General features: G+C 44.3%; 1 protein-coding gene across 1 annotated transcript in view; it reads left to right on the top strand.

Annotated features, from left to right (window-relative positions):
* Nucleotides 1–18,380, top strand: part of LOC141106811 (uncharacterized) — a 103,025-nt gene extending 84,645 nt beyond the window's left edge. The window contains exon 6 of the mRNA XM_073597738.1: nucleotides 14,616–18,380. Within this exon, the coding sequence (XP_073453839.1) occupies nucleotides 14,616–16,367 (1,752 nt within the window). The 3' untranslated portion in view covers nucleotides 16,368–18,380. The remainder of the gene's footprint in view (nucleotides 1–14,615) is intronic.
* Nucleotides 18,381–21,079: the final 2,699 nt, after the last annotated feature.

Below are 21,079 nucleotides of genomic sequence, written 5' to 3'. Positions count from 1 at the left end.
TGCTTTCTGGCTTGGACTACACAACAACAAATCATCAACATATTGGAGTAGGACGGAACCATGGCGGGGTGTCCAAGACCGCAGGGTTGCCTGGAGGGCCACTGTGTACACTACAGGGGAGTCTACATAGCCCTGAGGTAGTCTACACCACGTCATCTGTCGGTTTCTGAAATTGAATGCAAAGATAGGCTGTGTCTCTTCGTCAACAGAAACTGAAAAAAATGCATTACAAAGGTCAATGACCGAAAAATACTCTGCATCGGATGGTATGGAAGTTAAGAGTGATGGCACATCAGGCACTATGGGAGCAATGGGTATTACTAGGTTGTTTATAGCTCTGAGGTCTTGTACAAACCTGTAAGAGCCGTCTGGCTTCATTACTGGGTTAATGGGGGTGTTGTAGGGTGACAGTGTCTCTTTAAGAATTCCTAGCTGCAGGAACCTTTCCACCATTGGGGCCACTCCTTCCTCTTTTTCTTTTGAAATGGGGTATTGTTTGTGATAAACCGGCTGTGCCCATGATTTTAAAGCTGCCTTGTATGGGGTACAAGAAATAAGACCTACATCCAAGGAGCTTTTTGACCATACCGGATCATCTGGTGGAGGGAGATCACTATCCTCAGTGTAATATATTGGTATTACCTTGGAGTGTACGAAGACCCCTCCTTCAGTAGTCATTTTCAGTGTTATACCCAATTTTCCCATCAAATCTCTACCCAAGAGATTCACAGGACAATTTGGTATAATCCTGAAACAATGATGCAAGACTGTTGCACCTCCCCTTTCAACATCACTTACTGGTAAAGGTGGTGTTTTGTATGTTTTGGTAAGTATCCCATTAATTCCCATAGAAGGTTCAGCAATTTTAGTCTCACCTCTGTAGTAGTCCTCACTGAGGGTGCTCCGAGTTGCCCCTGAATCGGTTAAAAACGGAACAGGCCTATTTTTGACATATAGGGTCACAATTGGTTGTTCATTGTAAGAGTGTGAGATCAAAGGAAATGCTGGGATACTACCTTCCGGGCAGCTTCATTTCAGTTGCTGTTGATTCCACTGTATAGGGAATCGGGGACCCTGTTGCTTTGGGGCAACTTGATTCGGTTGGCTAGATTGGGGTCCCTTTGTATGCATTTGATCTTGATCTTGAGTATTTGGGTTATTCCATTCATAAGGACATTGATTTCTCCAGTGACCCTGTTGTCCACAGTTAAAACAACATGTGCGGGACTGCTGGGGTGGTCTGGAAAAACCATGCCCTCTCCCTTTTGTTCTTCCTCTTCCTCTGCCTCTGTTTCCACTGCCCCATTGTCCACCATTATCTTGGGGAGGCTGAGTTCGCACTCCACCCTGATAAAGGCTACTCACTGCTTTCTCTTTTATTACATCAAAACACCCTGCTGCTTCTTTCTGTATTAAAGTTTCCTGAAATTGGTCAATCGTCTGTGTGGTCCATTCAGATATCATCTGTTTCACCACCAAGGCGAACTGGGGTTTTAGATTATTCATAAAAGTTTGAATAAACAAAGCTCCCACATCAGTAGTTGTAGCTAATCCAGCTTCTGTTGTCCAATTTTCATGAAACCTTTTCCAGAATTCAACTACAGTTTCTCCTGACTTTTGTTTGCATGCTATGGCAGTAGGGAGGGAACTTTTATTTTTAAATACTCTCATCATTTCAGTCTCTAATTCTGTCCACATGGCGTTCCTACCTGGTACTGTGTTTAACCCATATACTCCCGCGTTTCCAGTGTCAATAGTGTTTATACTTGGAACATTTGTCCAGTTCCAGGAACTGGTGTGTCCTATGATACCATCAATGATAAGACGCATGCCTTCCTGTGTGTAATTTCTACCCTTACAGGCCTTTTTTAAGTAAGTTAAAGTGCCACCTGCAGAGGCGGTGGGTTTGGGGCAATGTTTTACTATCCTGTCAATGTCCTCAATGTCTATTACCTTTTTTAATAATTCATTTCCAATGGTCATGAAAGGTGTTTGAAGGTTAGTGTTACTATATACAGTTCCACTCTTTGTTTTAGGGGGACTAAGTATTCTATCCCCTTTAACGTCTTCTTCCTCCTGCTCTTGGCCGGGTGGTGAAACTACCCCTCCTATAGCTCCCTTATCATCTTCTGGTTCACCTACCTCGACTCGGGCCCTCTGTGGGTGCTGTCTATCTTGTTGTGGAGTGGGAGGGATCTGCTGTTGTGGTTGTGGAGCGGGGGGGACCTGCCGTTGTCTGGTTGCATAATGTCCAGCCAGAAGATCAATATCTTCCTTTCTTAAACTTGGATAGACATGTACATATGCGGGTGGAGGATGACTGACTATTGGCAGGGGTGGGGCTATTGGGTCAGGGACAAATCTCTTTTTATCGGCTTCTTCTCTATGTTTCTGGTCATAATCTTCCTTACTTAAACATTTGGTGGGCTTTTTCTGTTTCTTATTATCCCTCTGAAACCAATATGGGGCGTATTTTAACCAGTTCTCTCCTCCCTTTTCCATATAATCCATATCCCATTGAGGATCCCCGGGGTACCAAGGGAAAGCTCTCTTATCTCCTAAACACAATCCTTTTATCATATCTATGTGAAATTCATCATTAGCGCCATCCCGGGGAAAGGGGTCTACACTGTGTATGGCTTCAGTCCATCCCGCTAAATTTGAAACCCATGGGACTATGAATTCATAATTAGTACCACAAATTCTGGCTACAAAATCCTTACACGTTTCTCCTGGATTGGGAAGAGGGGGAGGATCTTCTTTACCTTGTTTCTGACCCATATTGACAGTGGGAGCCGACTGTTCTTACCACCCAGTCTTCTGACCCACACACACACAACAGATTATCTTATAACTTCTAATGCGATAGATAAGAAAAAGCAAAGGATTTTGGGGTCACCGGAGTCTATTTCCTCATTAACCACTTCATATCCCTTCCCAAAAGGAATGTCTCTATATATGTGTATGCAGTACTGCTTATCTTTGTGGGTTTCCCAAAAACCCTCTAATATTAACCTCTGGCGTGGTTCTTATCCCCTACTAATTTACGGGTCTAAAAAGCTTTAATCAGAGCTGAGGCAAGAAATATTTCGTCAATAAAGACAAAATGAAGACTTACCTTCAGATATGATTTTATTTGGCTTTTTATCCCGGCGAGCCCCCAGATTGTAGGCAATTACGGCTTCTAAGACCACCCAGATAGGTTCAGGTAATGCAGGAAGACCTCCGTTGACCCCCAGGCCTGGAGATATCAATAAAGTGACACAGGAGACAGGTTTGCTTAGCCACTTTATGACATCTAATTTGTATTGGTCAAAAGGGACAGTATTTATGCAGTTTGAGGGATGGGAGGAGTTTTACTAACCTTATACATGTCATTGAAATGAAAATAGGTTCAGTTAATATTTAACTATTAGCTGGTGTTATAAGACAAAATCTTGCATCATTTCTACTATATATGTATTTCTTAACAAGTGAAGGACACACTAATCTTATCAAGAACAAACATGAGCTAGGCCAAACTCCATATTCTAGCTAAAATGTATAGGCAACCTTGAGAAGGTTTTCTATAGATAACAGCTTAAAGATAATGTGGGTTTCAGTTAAAACTCATATTTGAGTTTTCTCAATTTTCCTGTGAAACATAAAATGGTTCCCTAGAACTAAAATGGAGTCCCTCATGATATGTGCTATGTTCTTTACAGTTAGAGACTGAGGACATGATACATGAGATGGTTAGAGACTGCGGACATGATACAAGAAATAGTTACAGACTGAGGACATGATACAAGAGAAGGTCAGAGACTGTGGACACTAACACTAAACTATGAGTGTCCCCACAGTGGAGGCACATGCATTTTAATGGATAAATGAGAGCAGGTGGACTGAAAGTGAGCCCACCCCTCCTTAAAGGTACAGGAGCACACCAAACACCCAGCAATAGCACAATGGCTGCTCTCATTTATTCATTAAAATGCATGTGCCTCCACTGTGGGGACACTCATAGTTTAGTGTTAGGACCACAGATACAAGGGTGCCGTGACGTGGCTCTGTGGCTCACGCATGCGTATGCAAATGCGTGCGGACTAAACCCCTTTTTTTAACGCGTACTGTTAGACAGGTCAATTTGGTTGTCTGCAAGCTGGTGGTAAGTAGGCTTTGGTTTTATCCTGGGCATTCCCCAGACTTTGGTACCTGTTTTAGCCTTCCAATGCCGCTTACTGCGGTAGCCAGCTATAAATGAGGGTGGTGGCAGGCTTTTGTTATCACATTGGGGTGCTGGGCCTTTCTCTGACCACTCAGGGCCCCCAACCTCTTCTTTAGGATTGTGAAGATTTTCATCCTATTTACTAAGAAGCTGAAGAAGCTGTCCATGATGTAGATGAGGGTTACATATAGCATGAGCAGCACCACCCTTCACTCTGTCACCAAGACCTAGTCTGGCAATGCCCAGAATGATACCAATTAGTCTCTGACCAATCTCACGGTTTGGATGGACTTTCTCCTTTTCATTATTTCCAGGTGACCATAAATTAGAGTTCCAAAATCTCCCCTGTGTTCTGCAGACAGATATACATTTCCTGATATATTGAGAATGATAGAAGGGTTTGGCGCTGTTCCTATTTAGTTTCCTACCTTCATATAGGTTACTAGATACAAATAAAAATATAGATTCCTAGGTGCACCGTGCATATGTCAAATATTAAATACAAATTAAAAATATGAATTCCTAAGTGTACCGTGCATATGTCAATTAAATATTCTGCTGCAATATTGTACAATCATAGGTGATACATAAACATTGAATACGTAACTTAAGCTGGCCATACACCATACAATTTTCCTGTTCAATTTTCTTTAGATTTACCTTCAACTATGTAGTACAAGGGCCTGCCTGATTGCATACACATTGAAAGTGTTTAGGTTTGACCTCCTATTATATGGTTTTGGTAAATCTAAAGGAAAGTTGAACAGGAAAATTGAATAGTGTATGGCCAGCCTTAAATATGTGGTATTACTAAAGAGGGAGGGGGGGAGGGGAGTGAGATGGGGAAGGGAGGGGGTGTAGGAGATCTGCTCCTGAGGAAAAATTGGCAATGACAAGATAAAGTGCAAACGTGCTTCAAAAAAATTCTTTAGTATGTCTCTTGTGCAATTTCTTGTGCTGTGGTAATAATCCTTCACTTATAATATCTCCTTGCTCTGAAAGTGCAGCCACTCACCAGATCACTTCACCCCTGCGGGGGTAGTAGGCAGTTACAGTTTTTGCGCCACTGTACAGCGATCGCTGGCGGGCTCAGGATCGTGGTATATCATATGTAAAGAGAGAGGGAATGCCCATAGCGTAAAATTGCTTTTAAAAGGTTTTATTACACAAAATGGAAGGGTACTCACACTTTTGTGCTTCCCAAACATCACCTCCTGTACCAGCACTGAAGGACATTTGTGACGGTTTTGACGTTTTTTACCATTTCGCTTGATTTTTACTGCAAAAGTGTGAGTACCCTTCCATTTTGTGTAATAAAACCTTTTAAAAGCAATTTTACGCTATGGGCATTCCCTCTCTCTTTACATATGATATACCACGATCCTGAGCCCGCCAGCGATCGCTGTACAGTGGCGCAAAAACTGTAACTGCCTACTACCCCCGCAGGGGTGAAGTGATCTGGTGAGTGGCTGCACTTTCAGAGCAAGGAGATATTATAAGTGAAGGATTATTACCACAGCACAAGAAATTGCACAAGAGACATACTAAAGAATTTTTTTGAAGCACGTTTGCACTTTATCTTGTCATTGCCAATTTTTCCTCAGGAGCAGATCTCCTACACCCCCTCCCTTCCCCATCTCACTCCCCTCCCCCCCTCCCTCTTTAGTAATACCACATATTTAAGTTACGTATTCAATGTTTATGTATCACCTATGATTGTACAATATTGCAGCAGAATATTTAATTGACATATGCACGGTACACTTAGGAATTCATATTTTTAATTTGTATTTAATATTTGACATATGCACGGTGCACCTAGGAATCTATATTTTTATTTGTATCTAGTAACCTATATGAAGGTAGGAAACTAAATAGGAACAGCGCCAAACCCTTCTATCATTCTCAATATATCTCAGCTGTCCCCATTTAGGGTGACTGCTTGTTGGGAGGCAGCAGTTCCAAACTTCACCAAATAAGCCTTTACTTCCACTGCGCGGGTTCACCATCCCTATACATTTCCCGATGTCTTATGTTGTACAGATTCCTCATGTTCCCCGATACGAGCTCATACATTGGACTTGTTCAACTTAACAAACAGGACGGAATAGACTTGGCAAGATAATCTCCCCATGTTGAGGGTATGTGGTTTGGTATGGTTCAGGAGGAGGCATGCTCACTCCCCACCCCCCACCCTTCCCTGCCCAGTCAGGCTGCATGCTCTAATAAGGCTCTAGTATAAATTTCTTGGTGGTGGGGGGTCCATACAGTTTTTTTCGTACTTTTATTAACATTTACATTCACTGGCCAACCAGCAAATCCCCAGTTGTCAGCTGAATAAGCCTGGTGGATTTACATCACTGGGTGTTAGGACACTTGTGACAACCAACCTCCTATCAACCAACCTGAGCAAGAAGCTGCCACATTTAGAGGCGGTACTAATACTGCAGCCAAAAGTTGCAGTTAGCTGAACACCTATTTACTTCAGCCATTCGCCAAATTCTGTTCAAACATGGGTTCAATCCAAACCCAGAGCTTATTTTAAGTGGTCGTTTTATTGGTCCCTTACATTGGTGACCAATGAGAGAAGGACCCCCTTATATCAGTGGTCAGTGTAGTGGTCCCTTACATTGGTGACCAATGGGAGAAGGACCCCCTTATATCAGTGGTCAGTGTAGTGGTCCCTTACATTGGTGACCAATGGGAGAAGGACCCCCTTATATCAGCGGTCAATGTAGTGGTCCCTTACATTGGTGACCAAAGGGAGAAGGATCCCCTTATATCAGTGGTCAGTGTAGTGGTCCCTTACATTGGTGACCAATGGGAGAAGGACCCCCTTATATCAGTGGTCAGTGTAGTGGTCCCTTAGATTGATGACCAATGGGAGAAGGACCCCCTTATATCAGTGGTCAGTGTAGTGGTCCCTTACATTGGTGACCATTGGGAGAAGGACTCCTTTATGTCAGTGGTCAGTGTAGTGGTCCCTTACATTGGTGACCAATGGGAGAAAGACCCCCTTATATCAGTGGTCAGTGTAGTGGTCCCTTATATTAGTGACCAATGCGAGAAGGACACCCTTATATCAGTGGTCAGTGTAGTGGTCCCTTATATTGGTGACCAATTAGAGAAGGACCCCCTTATATCAGTGGTCAGTGTAGTGGCCCCTTACATTGGTGATTAATGGGAGAAGGACCCCCTTATATCAGTGGTCAATGTAGCGGTCCCTTACATTGGTGACCAATGGGAGAAGAACCTGTTATATCAGTGGTCAGTGTAGTGGTCCCTTACATTGGTGACCAATGAGAGAAGGACCCCCTTATATCAGTGGTCAGTGATAGAGGGACATTCTTACATCGTCATCAGTAGGAAGACTGCCCTCTTTACAGATCATTGATGTCAGTTGTTAGTGAGAGACAGAAATTGTCCATTGCTCAAGGAACCCCTAGAACCCTTTGGAGGAACCCTGGCTGAGAAAGACTGGATTAGGCAGTAATATATTTCTCTCCCCCCTTGGTGGGAATGGAGATGACCCCATCTATAAGGATATACAGTACATACACACCCAGCACAAGGCCGTGTTGACACTACGAGACGTTTCTTGGGGCTGCAGTTCCTTTGAGCTCCACGAGGTGGTGATCTTCTCACTTCTACCATAGAGACAGGAAGTCTCTATGGAAGACAGGAAATGATGTCAGCTACAAATAGGAAGTGATATTAGATAAAGACAGGAAGTTCCATGAGGTAGGAAGTAGCGAGGAGACATCTGCCACGTATCAGGTGAGACCAGAACTGCGTGGACAACAACAGAGGAAACCAAACGTATATAAGTGAGAATATTGTGATTTATTAAAGATAAGTGACAAATATAAACACAACCACCTCCAATATAATACAGTGCACAACCAACCAAATCACAGACAGAGACCCACAAATAACAATAACCAGACAAATATATATATATATCATAAACGTTGCCAGGCCAGGGTCATCAACGGGAGGTCAGCAGATGGGAACAGGGAGCAAACAGGACAAGGAGGGGATGGGTGGATAAGGCTGCAGGGCAAAGGTAAGGATAACAGGGCCACAGGAGGGACAGGTTCAGGTACACAGGGTTCAGGGACAGGATCAGGTTCAGGGTACAAGGCTCTCAGGTTAAGGTCAGGGCGCAAGGAAGATACCAAGACAAGGTGTGTGTGTGTTTGCCGGGTATTTGTACACATCTGCAATCAGGCTCAGGTGACGCCTGATCGCAGGAGATGGTGTCGGCTCCACACTGCCAGGAACCACCCGCTGGTGGACGTCAGTACTGCGGCCCAAAGATCACATAGTACCACCAGCAGGAGAAAGCTCACCTGACAGTCCCAGACTGCCAGGAGACACCCGCTGGTGGACATCAGTACTGCACACCAAATGTCTGACAGTGCCATTAGCAGGTGGAACCTTTTCTGAAAACATCACTGGAATCGGGAGCAGAGGAGGTAATAAGATCTTATTTTGTATTTACACCCAACCCCCCGTCATGTCCGTCCTCTTCCTCCATAGTCACTGTAATGTCTTTTATCTCCAGCAGATGATGATACACACATATAGCTCCCAACTGTCCCTGATCTGGAGGGTCTGTCCCTCATTCCCAACAAAGTCCCTCTTTTGTACTCATGTGTTCCTCATTCTCTTCATCTCGGAAATGTGTTTTTTCTTCCATCAATTTCACCTTTTCAGTCTACACTAAGGGATTATACGATAATACGGGTTGGGGGGTTTATTTAGAGGTGAACTTATAAGACGTATGTTTGAATTTATAATCTTTATGGAGGGGGAAATAACTATTCCTGATGTCTGTGAAGGTTCAACACAAGGGATGTGTCTGGATGGTGACTGTATCATTGTGTGTGTCAGGTTCCTATAAGGTGTCAGGATGTCACTGTCTATTTCTCCATGGAGGAGTGGGAGTATTTAGAAGGACACAAGGATCTCTACAAGGACGTCATGATGGACAATCAGCCGCCCCTCACATCACCGGGTAAGAGGAGACTTTATTGTAAAGGAGAGAGCAGTACGGAGGCTCCACCTAGATCCCCCATCATCTGATAAACACATAGAAACAATGTATTCAGTCAGTGTGTGTGTTTCCTACAGATGGATCCAGTAATGGGAACCCACCAGAGAGATATCCTCGTCCTCTGTATTCCCGGGATTCCACACAGGAAGGTCACACCATCCCTCACCATCATCAGGTAGATGAGGAACAATCACTGATAGTATCATTAGGATCTGTACATTATCTACATTGTTACCATTGATGTCATTTTTATTATATATTCAGAGTGGAAACCTGAGAGATCCTAAAGTTGAGGTTAAAGAAGAGATAAAGGAGGAAGATGATGAGGATGGGGTGATGGAGGAAGAACACAAAGATCTGTACCAGGACACCATGGTGGAGACATCCAGCTACAGTAACCCACCAGAGAGATGTCCCCGTCCTCTGTATTCCCGGGATTTTACACAGGAAGATCACACCATCCCTCACCATCATCAGGTAGATGAGGAACAATTATTGGTGGTTCTGATTTATACACAAACATGTTTATTAAAATGAATGTTTATTATATATTCAGAGTGGAAACCTCGGGGATGATAATATTGTTGTTAAAGAAGCATATAAAGAGGAGGATGAGGAGTATGGAGTGATGGAGGTGTTTTCAGAAGGACACAGGGATATGATGGAGCCACCTAATACCAGGAACCCACCAGAGAGATGTCCCCGTCCTCTGTATTCCTGGGATTCCACACAGGAAGGTCACACCATCCCTCACTGTTACAAGGTTGGTGGGATGGAACATCTAAAACATGGACTGGTGAAGATGATGTGTGTATTTTGTATGTAAGCTTATATTTTACAGATGATATTCTCTCTCATTTTCTTGATTTAGAGTGGAGATCCAATTGATATAGAATTTGAGGTTAAATCAGAAGAAGAAGAGAGGTATGTGAGGGATGATCAGCAGTCTATGGAGGAGGATGGAATAACGGGGACATTTATAGAGGAGGACACTCCTACAGAGATCAGCACAGGTGGGTCATTAACACTAAATACATTCCTCCACCCATACTGCTCACTGATTGGTCTAGAGTAGGGCGGGGACTGGATGATATCAGCCTGTAATACCCTGGTCACTTTCCTGAGCTGTGTTCCCCGTCCTGTATTCCTGTATTTCTCTCGGATAATCTTCCTTCTCTGTGCTGCAGACACAATTTATGTATCTAGACTGGATTTATGGAGATTCTGGGGTTCAGCTGGCAGCAAAATGTTGATTTTCACTATAGGTGTTGCTTGACCCAGGCACCTGGGGTATGTACCTTGGGTCTTCTGCCCCATGCCCAGGTCTAGCAAGATCTCTGACATAAGAATTCTCCTGGGGTTACTTGCTCTGTTATTTGCTGGCTGTGCCGGGGGGAGGGATATGTCTGTATAGTCTCAGACCCAAGTCACTGAGTGCAGTCTCAGGAGATGGGAGGCAGCGGTGTGGGACCTCTGCAACTTGTCTCTGATGAACATATAACCCATTACTGATTACCAATATCATGAGTCTTGACCCTAATTATACTCTATGTTGTACATTACATACTCCTGACCCCTGCACTATATACTCTATGTTGTACATTATATACTCCTGTCCCCTGCACTATATACTGTACGTTGTACATTACATACTCCTGACCCCTGCACTATATACTCTATGTTGTACATTATATACTCCTGTCCCCTGCACTATATACTGTACGTTGTACATTACATACTCCTGATCCCTGCACTATATACTTTATGTTGTACATTACATACTCCTGTCCCCTGCACTATATACTGTACGTTGTACATTACATACTCCTGATCCCTGCACTATATACTTTATGTTGTACAATACATACTCTTGATACCTGCACTATATACTCTATGTTGTACAATACTAGGGATGAGCTTCGAGTTCAAGTCGAACGCGAGTTTGATTTAAACTCGGCTATTCGATTGTTCGACGAAGATCGAACATTATGGGCCATTCGCGCCAAATTCGAGAGGCGCGTCACGGCCCATAATGCACTGCGTCTTCGCAGTGGTTTGCTGGCTGATGATTGGCCAAGCATGCACTATGACCCGCATGCTTTGGCCAATCACGGTGCCTTTGGCCAATTATGGATGAGGGGGTTAAGTACACGCCCCATGCTATATAAGGCCGCCTGCACGTCGGCCCTGTGTAGTGTGTTGCTGGCGTTATAGAGAGATAGATAGAGAGAGTGTCATTTCATTTACTTTGAGCAGGCAGTTTATTCAGTTAGGTAGATCTCACTGCAGACCATTCCTGTTGTTCTGTTCCTAATATACTACAGGCAGGCAGATCATTCAGTTAGCTGCAGTATATTCAGTACTGTATCCTGTGCAGCTAGATCTCACTGCAGACCATTCCTGTTGTTCTGTTCCTAATATACTACAGGCAGGCAGTTCATTCAGTTAGCTGCAGTATATTCAGTACTGTATCCTGTGCAGCTAGATCTCACTGCAGACCGTTCCTGTTGTTCTCTTCCTAATATACTACAGGCAGGCAGATCATCATTCAGTTAGCTGCAGTATATATTGAGTACTGTATCCTGTGCAGCTAGATCTCGCTGCAGACCGTTCCTGTTGTTCTCTTCCTAATATACTACAGGCAGGCAGTTGATTCAGTTAGCTGCAGTATATTCTGAATCAGTATATATATACATCCCAGCTTTGTTCAGCTACATCTCACTGCAGGCTATTCCTGGTGTACCTATTCAAATACATTACAAATACATCAAATACAGTATTTCTGGAAGGCCAAAAAGGAGAGGCAGATGCTCACAGGCCACTAAAAGAAGGCAAGCAGGCTCTGTGTCTGCAGCCAACAGTGCTGGTCGTGGATACGGTGCATCCTCAGCACGTGGCCGTGGGGCACGCTTGTCCCTTTTTTCATCAGCTGGCTGTTGAGCCACAACATGCAGAAGAGTTGGTAGAGTGGATGACCAAGCCGTCCTCATCCTCTGTCACCCAGGCTCAGAGTACTTTGGCTGCCAATGCAAAACCTCTTCCATCGGCTCAATGTCATCAGTCACTCCTTCCCTAGCCCCACTATCATGCCCTGAGGAGTCCCCCGAACTGTTCGACCACAGTGTTGGGTACATGCTGCAGGAGGATGCGCAGCATTTTGAAGGCTCCGATGATGGTACCCAGATTGAGGAAGGCAGTAACGTGAGCCTAGAGAGAGGGGGTGTCCAAGAAGGACAACAAACTGGCAGTTATGTTCCCCCAGCTGCTGCATACTGCCAGATTTGCTCCAGTGACGAAGTGGGAGAGGATGATGAGGTCACTGACTCTACGTGGGTGCCTGATAGGAGAGGGGATGAGGAGGCACATCTCCAATGAGGCAGAATGCCCTCCAGGGGCCAGCTTAAGGGCAGCCAACCAACAGCATCACACCGCAGTGACTGACTCCGCGCGTTTTCCAAAAGTTTTTTGATGTGGGCCTTTTTTGAGACGTGTGCAGCAGATCGCACCGTTGCTGTTTGCAACATATGTCTGAAGTGTATCAAGCGTGGCCAAAACAGCAGCCGCTTGGGCACCACATGCTTGACCAGACATATGTCGAACTCCCATGCAGTCCGTTGGCAAGCATACTTAAAAGACCCACACCAAAGAACAAAGCGGACCTCTCCTTGCTCCTCATCAGCTGGGATCTCCAATCCCACTATACCTTCAGTTCTCTCAGAAACATGCACTGAGAGGAATGAAGCTGTAGAATTAGGTGTGACAAGTACTTGTGGGCAATCTGCTATCGCTACACCAATGTCCAATTGTAGCAGGCAAATTTCCCTACCCCAGTTGCTAAACTGGCAAAAGAAATTCTGTCCCAGCCATCCACATGCCCAGCAGCTGAATGCTAGCTTGGCTAAATTACTAGCACTCCAACTGCTGCCTTTTCAGCTGGTAGACTCTGCCCCCTTTCGTGAATTTGTGGAATGTGCTGTACCTCAGTGGCAGGTTCCCAAACGCTACTTTTATTCACTGAAGGCGATTCCGGCTCTCTACCGGCATGTGAAAGGCAATGTCTTGGCCTTGCTGGACAGGGCGGTCAGTGGTAAGGTGCATATTACCGCTGACTCATGGTCAAGCAGGCATGGACAGGGACGTTACCTAAGTTTCACCGCGCATTGAGTGACTCTGCTGGCAGCTGGGAAGGATGCAGGACAGGGTGCAGTAGTGTTGGAGGTTGTTCCGCCACCACGCCTCCAAAATGCTACTAGTGGTGATTTTGGCACACCTCTCTCCTCCACCCTCTCCTCTTCTTCCTCCATGGCCTCTTCCTCTATAGATTTGTCCTCGGAACCAGCGGTGCTCCGTAGGCATTCAAGGGACTACACAAGCACGAAAAAGATGCCATGCGGTGCTTGAGCTGGTGTGCTTAGGAGACAGGATCCACACTGGGGCAGAGATTCTGTCAGCTCTGAAGGGGCAGGCTCAGAGGTGGTTGACGCCACACCAGCTTCAGGCAGGAATGGTGGTTTGCGACAATGGCACCAACCTCCTCTCCGACAGGGACACTTCACCCATGTTCCCTGTTTGGCTCACGTCCTTAATTTGGTGGTGCAGCAATTCTTGTGCAGGTACCCGGGCTTACAGGATCTCCTGAGGCAGGCCAGGAAAGTCTGTGCATTTCCGCCGGTCATATAATGCCAGTGCTCGGCTGGCTGACCTCCAAAAGGAATACAACCTGCCCAAGAACCGCCTCATCTATGACATGCCCACCAGATGGAACTCAACGTTGGCCATGCTGCAGCGGCTGCACACGCAGCAGAGGGTCATCAATGAGTACCTGTGCGACTATGGCACTAGGACAGGGTCAGGGGAGCTTGGCTTTTTTCCTGCCACGCCAGTGGCTCATGATCAGTGACAGAAGAGAAAAGGTGCAGCAATCCAACGTTAAAGAGGAATCAGTAGATCTCCTAACAATCAGCAAGGATAACTACCACCTCGCAAACTAAATTTATTAGTCACCCTTCCTAAACACCAGGGTGCTACATGTACATTACATACTCCTGACCCTTGCACTATATACTGTATGTTGTACATTATATACTCCTGACCCCTACACTATATACTCTGTTGTACATTACATACTCCTAACCCCTGCATTATATATTCTATGTTGTACATTACATACTCCTGACACTCATCCTATAATCCCCTCATCACTGTCACTCCTATAAAAGACAGTTCTCGTTGTTTCCTCACTCTCTGACTAAGGTCCATGAATAAAGAAATGAACTGGTAGGAGATCAGAGGACCCATTTACTAGTTACCTTGAGGGGGGAATTGTAAGATCCTCAGAGACAAAGCTGCCTGATGTGGGCGGAGTCCTGGTTTAGGGGAACCAATCTGCTCATGTCTAGTAATAATCTTTGTATTTCTATTTTAGTAGATGGACGGGAGATGAGGAAAACCTCAGAGGATTGTCTCACTTTGTCTCCAGACTGTAAAGTAGAAGATGAGGACATCACACAGTATAGTCCAGAAGAAAACCCGACTACCTCAAATGTCCATCCGGCACCACACAGTGTAGATGGACCATCGTATTCCTCTTATCCTGAGGAACCTCAGACTGTGAGGGACGGTGCCGGACCATCGTATTCCTCTTATCCTGAGGAACCTCAGACTGTGAGGGACGGTGCCGGACCATCGTATTCCTCTTATCCTGAGGAACCTCAGACTGTGAGGGACGGTGCCGGACCATCGTATTCCTCTTATCCTGAGGAACCTCAGACTGTGAGGGACGGTGCCGGACCATCGTATTCCTCTTATCCCGAGGAACCTCAGACTGTGCGGGACGGTGCCGGACCATCGTATTCTTCTTATCCTGAGGAACCTCAGACTGTGAGGGACGGTGCCGGACCATCGTATTCCTCTTATCCTGAGGAACCTCAGACTGTGAGGGACGGTGCCGGACCATCGTATTGCTCTTATCCTGAGGAACCTCAGATTGTGCGGGACGGAGCCGGACCATCGTATTCCTCTTATCCTGAGGAACCTCAGACTGTGAGGGACGGTGCCGTTTTTCCAACAGATAAGAAGTTTCCCTGTACTGAGTGCGGGAAGTGTTTCAGTTTAAAATGCAATCTTAATGAGCATAAAAGATCTCACATAGGTGAGAAGCCGTATTCCTGTCCTGAGTGCGGGAAATGTTTTTCAGATAAGTCCAGTTTTTACAGACATCAGAGATTGCACACGGGGGAGAAACCGCATTCCTGTTCTGAGTGTGGGAAATGTTTCAGTTTAAAATGCAATCTTAATGAGCATAAAAGATCTCACACAGGTGAGAAGCCGTATTCATGTCCCGAGTGCAGGAAATGTTTTTCAGTGAAGTCCCATCTTTCCAGCCATCAGAGATTGCACTCGGGGGAGAAGCCGTATTCCTGTTATGAGTGTGGGAAATGTTTTTCAGAGAAGTCCACTCTTTACATACATCAGAGATCTCATACGGGGGAGAAGCCCTATTCATGTCCTGAGTGCGGGAAATGTTTTTCAGATAAGTCCAGTTTTTACAGACATCAGAGATTGCACACGGGGGAGAAGCCATATTCCTGTTCTGAGTGCGGGAAATGTTTTTCACAGAAGTCCCATCTTTATACACATCGGAGATTTCACACGGGGGAGAAGCCGTATTCCTGTTCTGAGTGTGGGAAATGTTTTTCACAGACGTCCAGTCTTTATACACATCAGAGATTACACACGGGTGAGAAGCCTTTTTCCTGTCCTGAGTGCGGAAAATGTTTTTCAAAGAAGTCCAAGCTTTCCACACATCAGAGATCACACACAGGGGAGAAGCCGTATTCCTGTTCTGAGTGTGGGAAATGTTTTTCAGAGAAGTCCACTCTTTACATACATCAGAGATCTCACACGGGGGAGAAGCCGTATTCCTGTCCTGAGTGCGGGAAATGTTTTTCAGATAAGTCCAGTTTTTACAGACATCAGAGATCGCACACCGGGGAGAAGCCGTATTCCTGTCCTGAGTGCGGGAAATGTTTTTCACGGAAGTCTAGTCTTAACACACATCAGAGATCTCACACGGGGGGAGATGCCACTTTCCTGTCCTGAGTGAGGGAAATGTTCCTCACTGAAGTCCTGTCTTCCTGTACATCAGGGGTCCCACACAACCTTCGAGGTGTATTAGTGAGTCCGGTAAATGTCTTGTATATGAATGTTGCTGTGTCATGGTTATGCAATAATCTTTCTCTGTCAGCTTACCTTCTCCTCCTGTGTTCAGACTAAGAGGCCAGCCACTCACACCTGACTGGTCTTATAACCTCTCCTCTAAGCATGGCCCCACCCCAGGCCCTATCAGGGAACCCTATATTAACCTGTGCACTGCAAGCCAGCAGTGCTGATCAACCATTGTGTGTTACCTTTCGTGTGTACTCGCTGTGTTTTCTATGTCTTATTCCAGTTACCGACTTTGGCCTGTTCCCAACTTTCCCTGTCTGCTTGTGACCCTGACCTTTGGCGTGTTATGTTTATCCTTGTCTGCTAGTTGCCCTGACATTTGGCTTATCCCTTACTTTCCTTGTTCCAGCCTGCTGACTCCTTCCTCTTCTATAGTCTACTGTGAGCGTGAGCTGTGAGACCCTGGGGGCCGCGACCTGGAGCCAGACTGCAGCTCAGTCCATCCTCACCACTAGAGGCTCTGGTGAACACCTGCTGGCTCTTAGACTCCGCACCCTGGGAAATCTATGCTCTAGCTCCCAGTGGGATCTGTGTTAGTGATCCAGTAGACCTGCTTCCTGAACCTCCCAGGGTTCAATCCATTGCAACCTAGCGGTGCACTTCCAATTCCTACAGAGTGCATCTGTCACCTGGTCTCAGGTGACCCGACAGGCTGGATATGTGGGGAAGAAGCACACCCTGATATACACCTCAGATATACTCCATGGCTGATCTTCACCATGTAAGAAACAGTTGATAAGGAGATCACCAAAGACATGGATGAAGTGTTGTACCGTATTGGCCATCGATAGCAGGAGAAAAATAAAAGTGGAGTCATTACCTCTCATTGGCTGAGTACATTTTGTGGTGTAAACTCTGCAAGAGGTCTGTTTTCTCAAATCGTCTTCCAGGACGAAACACGTTAACCCCACCACTTAAAAGGCAGTCCTCTAGGCCTTTTAAAATAACAATGGAGTCATTACCTCTCATTGGCTGAGTACATTTTGTGGTGGAAGATTTCACAGACATTTAGGGATCTATTTTAAAACAAATTGTAGAACGATTGTGACACGCATTTATCCAATCATGACAAATATTGGATCATCAGCTCCATCTAGTGGCAAAAATCTGTCACTGTAGTTTTAATACCGACCATTGACATAAAATACCACATTTGGCCTTTAGATGGCGCTAAGTACCATGGAAATTATCTCCATCTAGTGGCCAAATGCAATCATTTCCATTTTAAATGAATGGAAACCATTCGACCAGCACAGCAAATATCCTAATAACGTTCATCTTTCCCCCATTCACACAGAAGGAATGCACATGGACTTTCCCCGGGTGAATTTCTATGCAAATATTTTATGAATAGACCCCTAAATGTCAGGAGAAAGATGGGAAGTATGTACCAGATAAATGAATAGACCTCCTAGCAATGTTATTACCAGGCTGCAGCTAGGGGGAGCTCTAATGTGTGAGCACAGCAGAGTGATCCCGTCTAGCTCACATTAACCCTTTCACTCTCAGAGATGTTTTTGCATTATTTTTGCACATTTTGGGCCTGAAGATTTGTAAAACCCCCAAACATATATTATCTGAATGCAGAGGCCCTGGAGAATAAAATGGTGGTGATTGTTAAGGTGTTCCTCTTACACAAACTTCTCCTTAATATCTGGGTTTATTTTCTCCTTTTCCCCCATTTTCTATGGTGTGATCTTTTCTACAATACTTTGTTATAATAATGTAACATGTTGTGTATTGTATAGTACGACTCCGCCTCCACATTCCAGACAAGTCTTTTTCCTGACCAATCGCATTTCTACCTTTTTACTATTTCTTGTTTCTATAAATGTAATCTTTTTAAAAGTAAAATTATAATAAACAAATGTATTGAACAGAAACAAAGTTGTGTGTGTCGGTGGAATGACAACAATTGCTCGTAGTGTTGCCCCCTGTCACAGCGGTCACACCCGGTTTCCCGGCCAATGCACCAGATAAATGTTGCAGGAAACGGCTCTTTGAGTTCTGGGAAACCAGGAATGGACTCCGGACACGGACTCCAGGAAAACAAACCTTTTATTTCACCAGCGAAATGACCGACTCACACCAGGATGCCAAGTGGCCTCTTATAGGCGTTTACAACATATATATTTCCTCTTACATAGACAATCCTTGGAACTTCATAAAACATCTAAAAGCTCGTTAGAGAGTGACATCTGCGGGTTCTCAGTTATCTGTCTAATTTATCATCTACTAAGCTGTAGACATGTGCACTGCCCAAAAAAATGTGTTCGTTTTCATTTCACTCATTTTGTTTGTTTTTTTCAGGTCATTAGTTGTGATCGAAATTCATTATTTCGATAATCCGAAAATAAGAAAGAAAATCCAAAAATTTGAAAATCCGAAATAATAACTAAATTATAGGTATCAGGATTTCCTTTCAAATTTAGTTGTTAGTGAACATAATGTATACAAATTTTTCCGAAGTTACGAATTATCCGAAATAATGAATGCCGCATCTAAACGAATGGACCTTAACGAATAAATAATAATAACAAAAATTATTATTAATAATTTGTTACATTCCATTCGTTTAGATGCAGCATTCGTTATTTTGGGTAGTTATTTTTTCGGGTTTTCTCATTATTGGATTTTAATTCTTTCTGAAATTTCGGATTTTCGTTCTTATTTTTTGAATTTCTGAATCTCCAAATTTTAGATTTTCCGAATCTTGGGATTTCCGAATTATCAGAGTGCAGTGGTCAGGAGTATATCATATACAGTCCTATGTACAGAGTGCAGTGGTCAGGAGTATATCATATACAGCCCTGTGTACAGATTGCAGTGGTCAGGAGTATATCATATACAGTCCTATGTACAGAGTGCAGTGGTCAGGAGTATATCATATACAGCCCTGTGTATAGAGTGCAGTGGTCAGGAGTATATCATATACAGCCCTATGTACAGAGTGCAGTGGTCAGGAGTATATCATATACAGCCCTGTGTATAGAGTGCAGTGGTCAGGTAATGTATTAGAACCATGCCAGTCATACAGTCACTAGGTATAGAGTAATAATAATAATGATAAGAACACACAAGGAGAAGTGTTCCATCTGCTCTATCAGAACACAGAACAGGCTTTCTCCGGGTCTTCTACTGACATTAATTAGAGAGAAAAGTTTCTCCTGTTCTGTTCTCTCCTTGACATATCGTAGAATGAAGCCGTATTGTTCTTTCAGTGTCATCATCCCGTGTTCTGTCCATTTCCACACCGACATCAACATCTCCTCCACCACCCCGCTGTATTTGTTGTCTCACCATGTTTCCAATGATGGAGATCCAGAGATTGACCGGAGTCTTCTTCATGTCATCAGATCACCTCTTCCTCTACTACTGGGGTGCTAAACCTTTCTATAACCACTCAGTGCCCCAACCTCTTCTATAGGAATGTGAAGATTTCTATCCTGTTCTCTAAGAAGCTGAAGATGTCCATGATGGAGATGTCACATATAGTATGAGAAGCATCACCCTTCACTCTGTCACCAAGACCTAGTCTGGCAATGCCCAGAATGATACCAATCAGTCTCTGACCAATCTCACGGTTTGGATGGACTTTCTCCTTTTCATTATTTCCAGGTGACCATGAATTAGAGTTCCAATATCTCCCCTGTGTTCTGCAGACAGATATACATTTCCCGATGTCTTATGTTGTACAGATCCCTCATGTTCCCCGATACGAGCTCATACATTGGACTTGTTCAACTTTCCAACCAGGAGTGAATGGACTTGACAAGATACTCTCCCCATGTTGAGGATACATGGTCTGATATGGTTTAGGAGGAGGCATGCTCATTCCCCACCTCCCACCCTTCCCTGCCCAGTCAGGCTGCATGCTCTAATAAGGGTCTAGTATGAATTTCTTGGTGGTGGGGGGTCCATACAGTTTTTTTGTTTTTAAATTTTGTTTACATTCACTGACCAACCAGCAAATCCCCAGTTTTCTTTTGTTTGTTCACTTTGCCGCATTTGAATCGGAAAAAAAAAATCGAAAGTTTTCAAATCGGCCGATTCTAAGTTTATCGATTCAAACGTTTCAAATTAAAAAAAAATCAGTAAATTGGAAGAAAATTAGAAAAAGACTTAAAACGAATTCCGAATACAAATCTAATGAATCGACAGAATTTAACGAAACAAAATACATAGATTAACAAATCTAAACAAAACAATACAATTTTTTTTTCATGCACATGTCTACTTATATCAGTGGTCAGTGTAGTGGTCCCTTACATTGGTGACCAATGGGAGAAGGACCCCCTTATATCAGTGGTCAGTGTAGTGGTCCCTTACATTGGTGACCAATGGGAGAAGGACCCCCTTATATCAATGGTCAGTGTAGTGGTCCCTTACATTGGTGACCAATGGGAGAAGGACCCCCTTATATCAGTGGTCAGTGTAGTGGTCCCTTACATTGGTGACCAATGGGAGAAGGACCCCCTTATATCAGTGGTCAGTGTAGTGGTCCCTTACATTGGTGACCAATGGGAGAAGGACCCCCTTATATCAGTGGTCAGTGTAGTGGTCCCTTACATTGGTGACCAATGGGA

This window comes from Aquarana catesbeiana, linkage group LG08, assembly GCF_042186555.1.
Source record: "Aquarana catesbeiana isolate 2022-GZ linkage group LG08, ASM4218655v1, whole genome shotgun sequence".
NCBI classification, from domain to species: domain Eukaryota; kingdom Metazoa; phylum Chordata; class Amphibia; order Anura; family Ranidae; genus Aquarana; species Aquarana catesbeiana.
The sequence above is the reverse complement of the archived record's forward strand: the minus strand, read 5'-3'. Positions and strand labels throughout refer to the sequence as shown.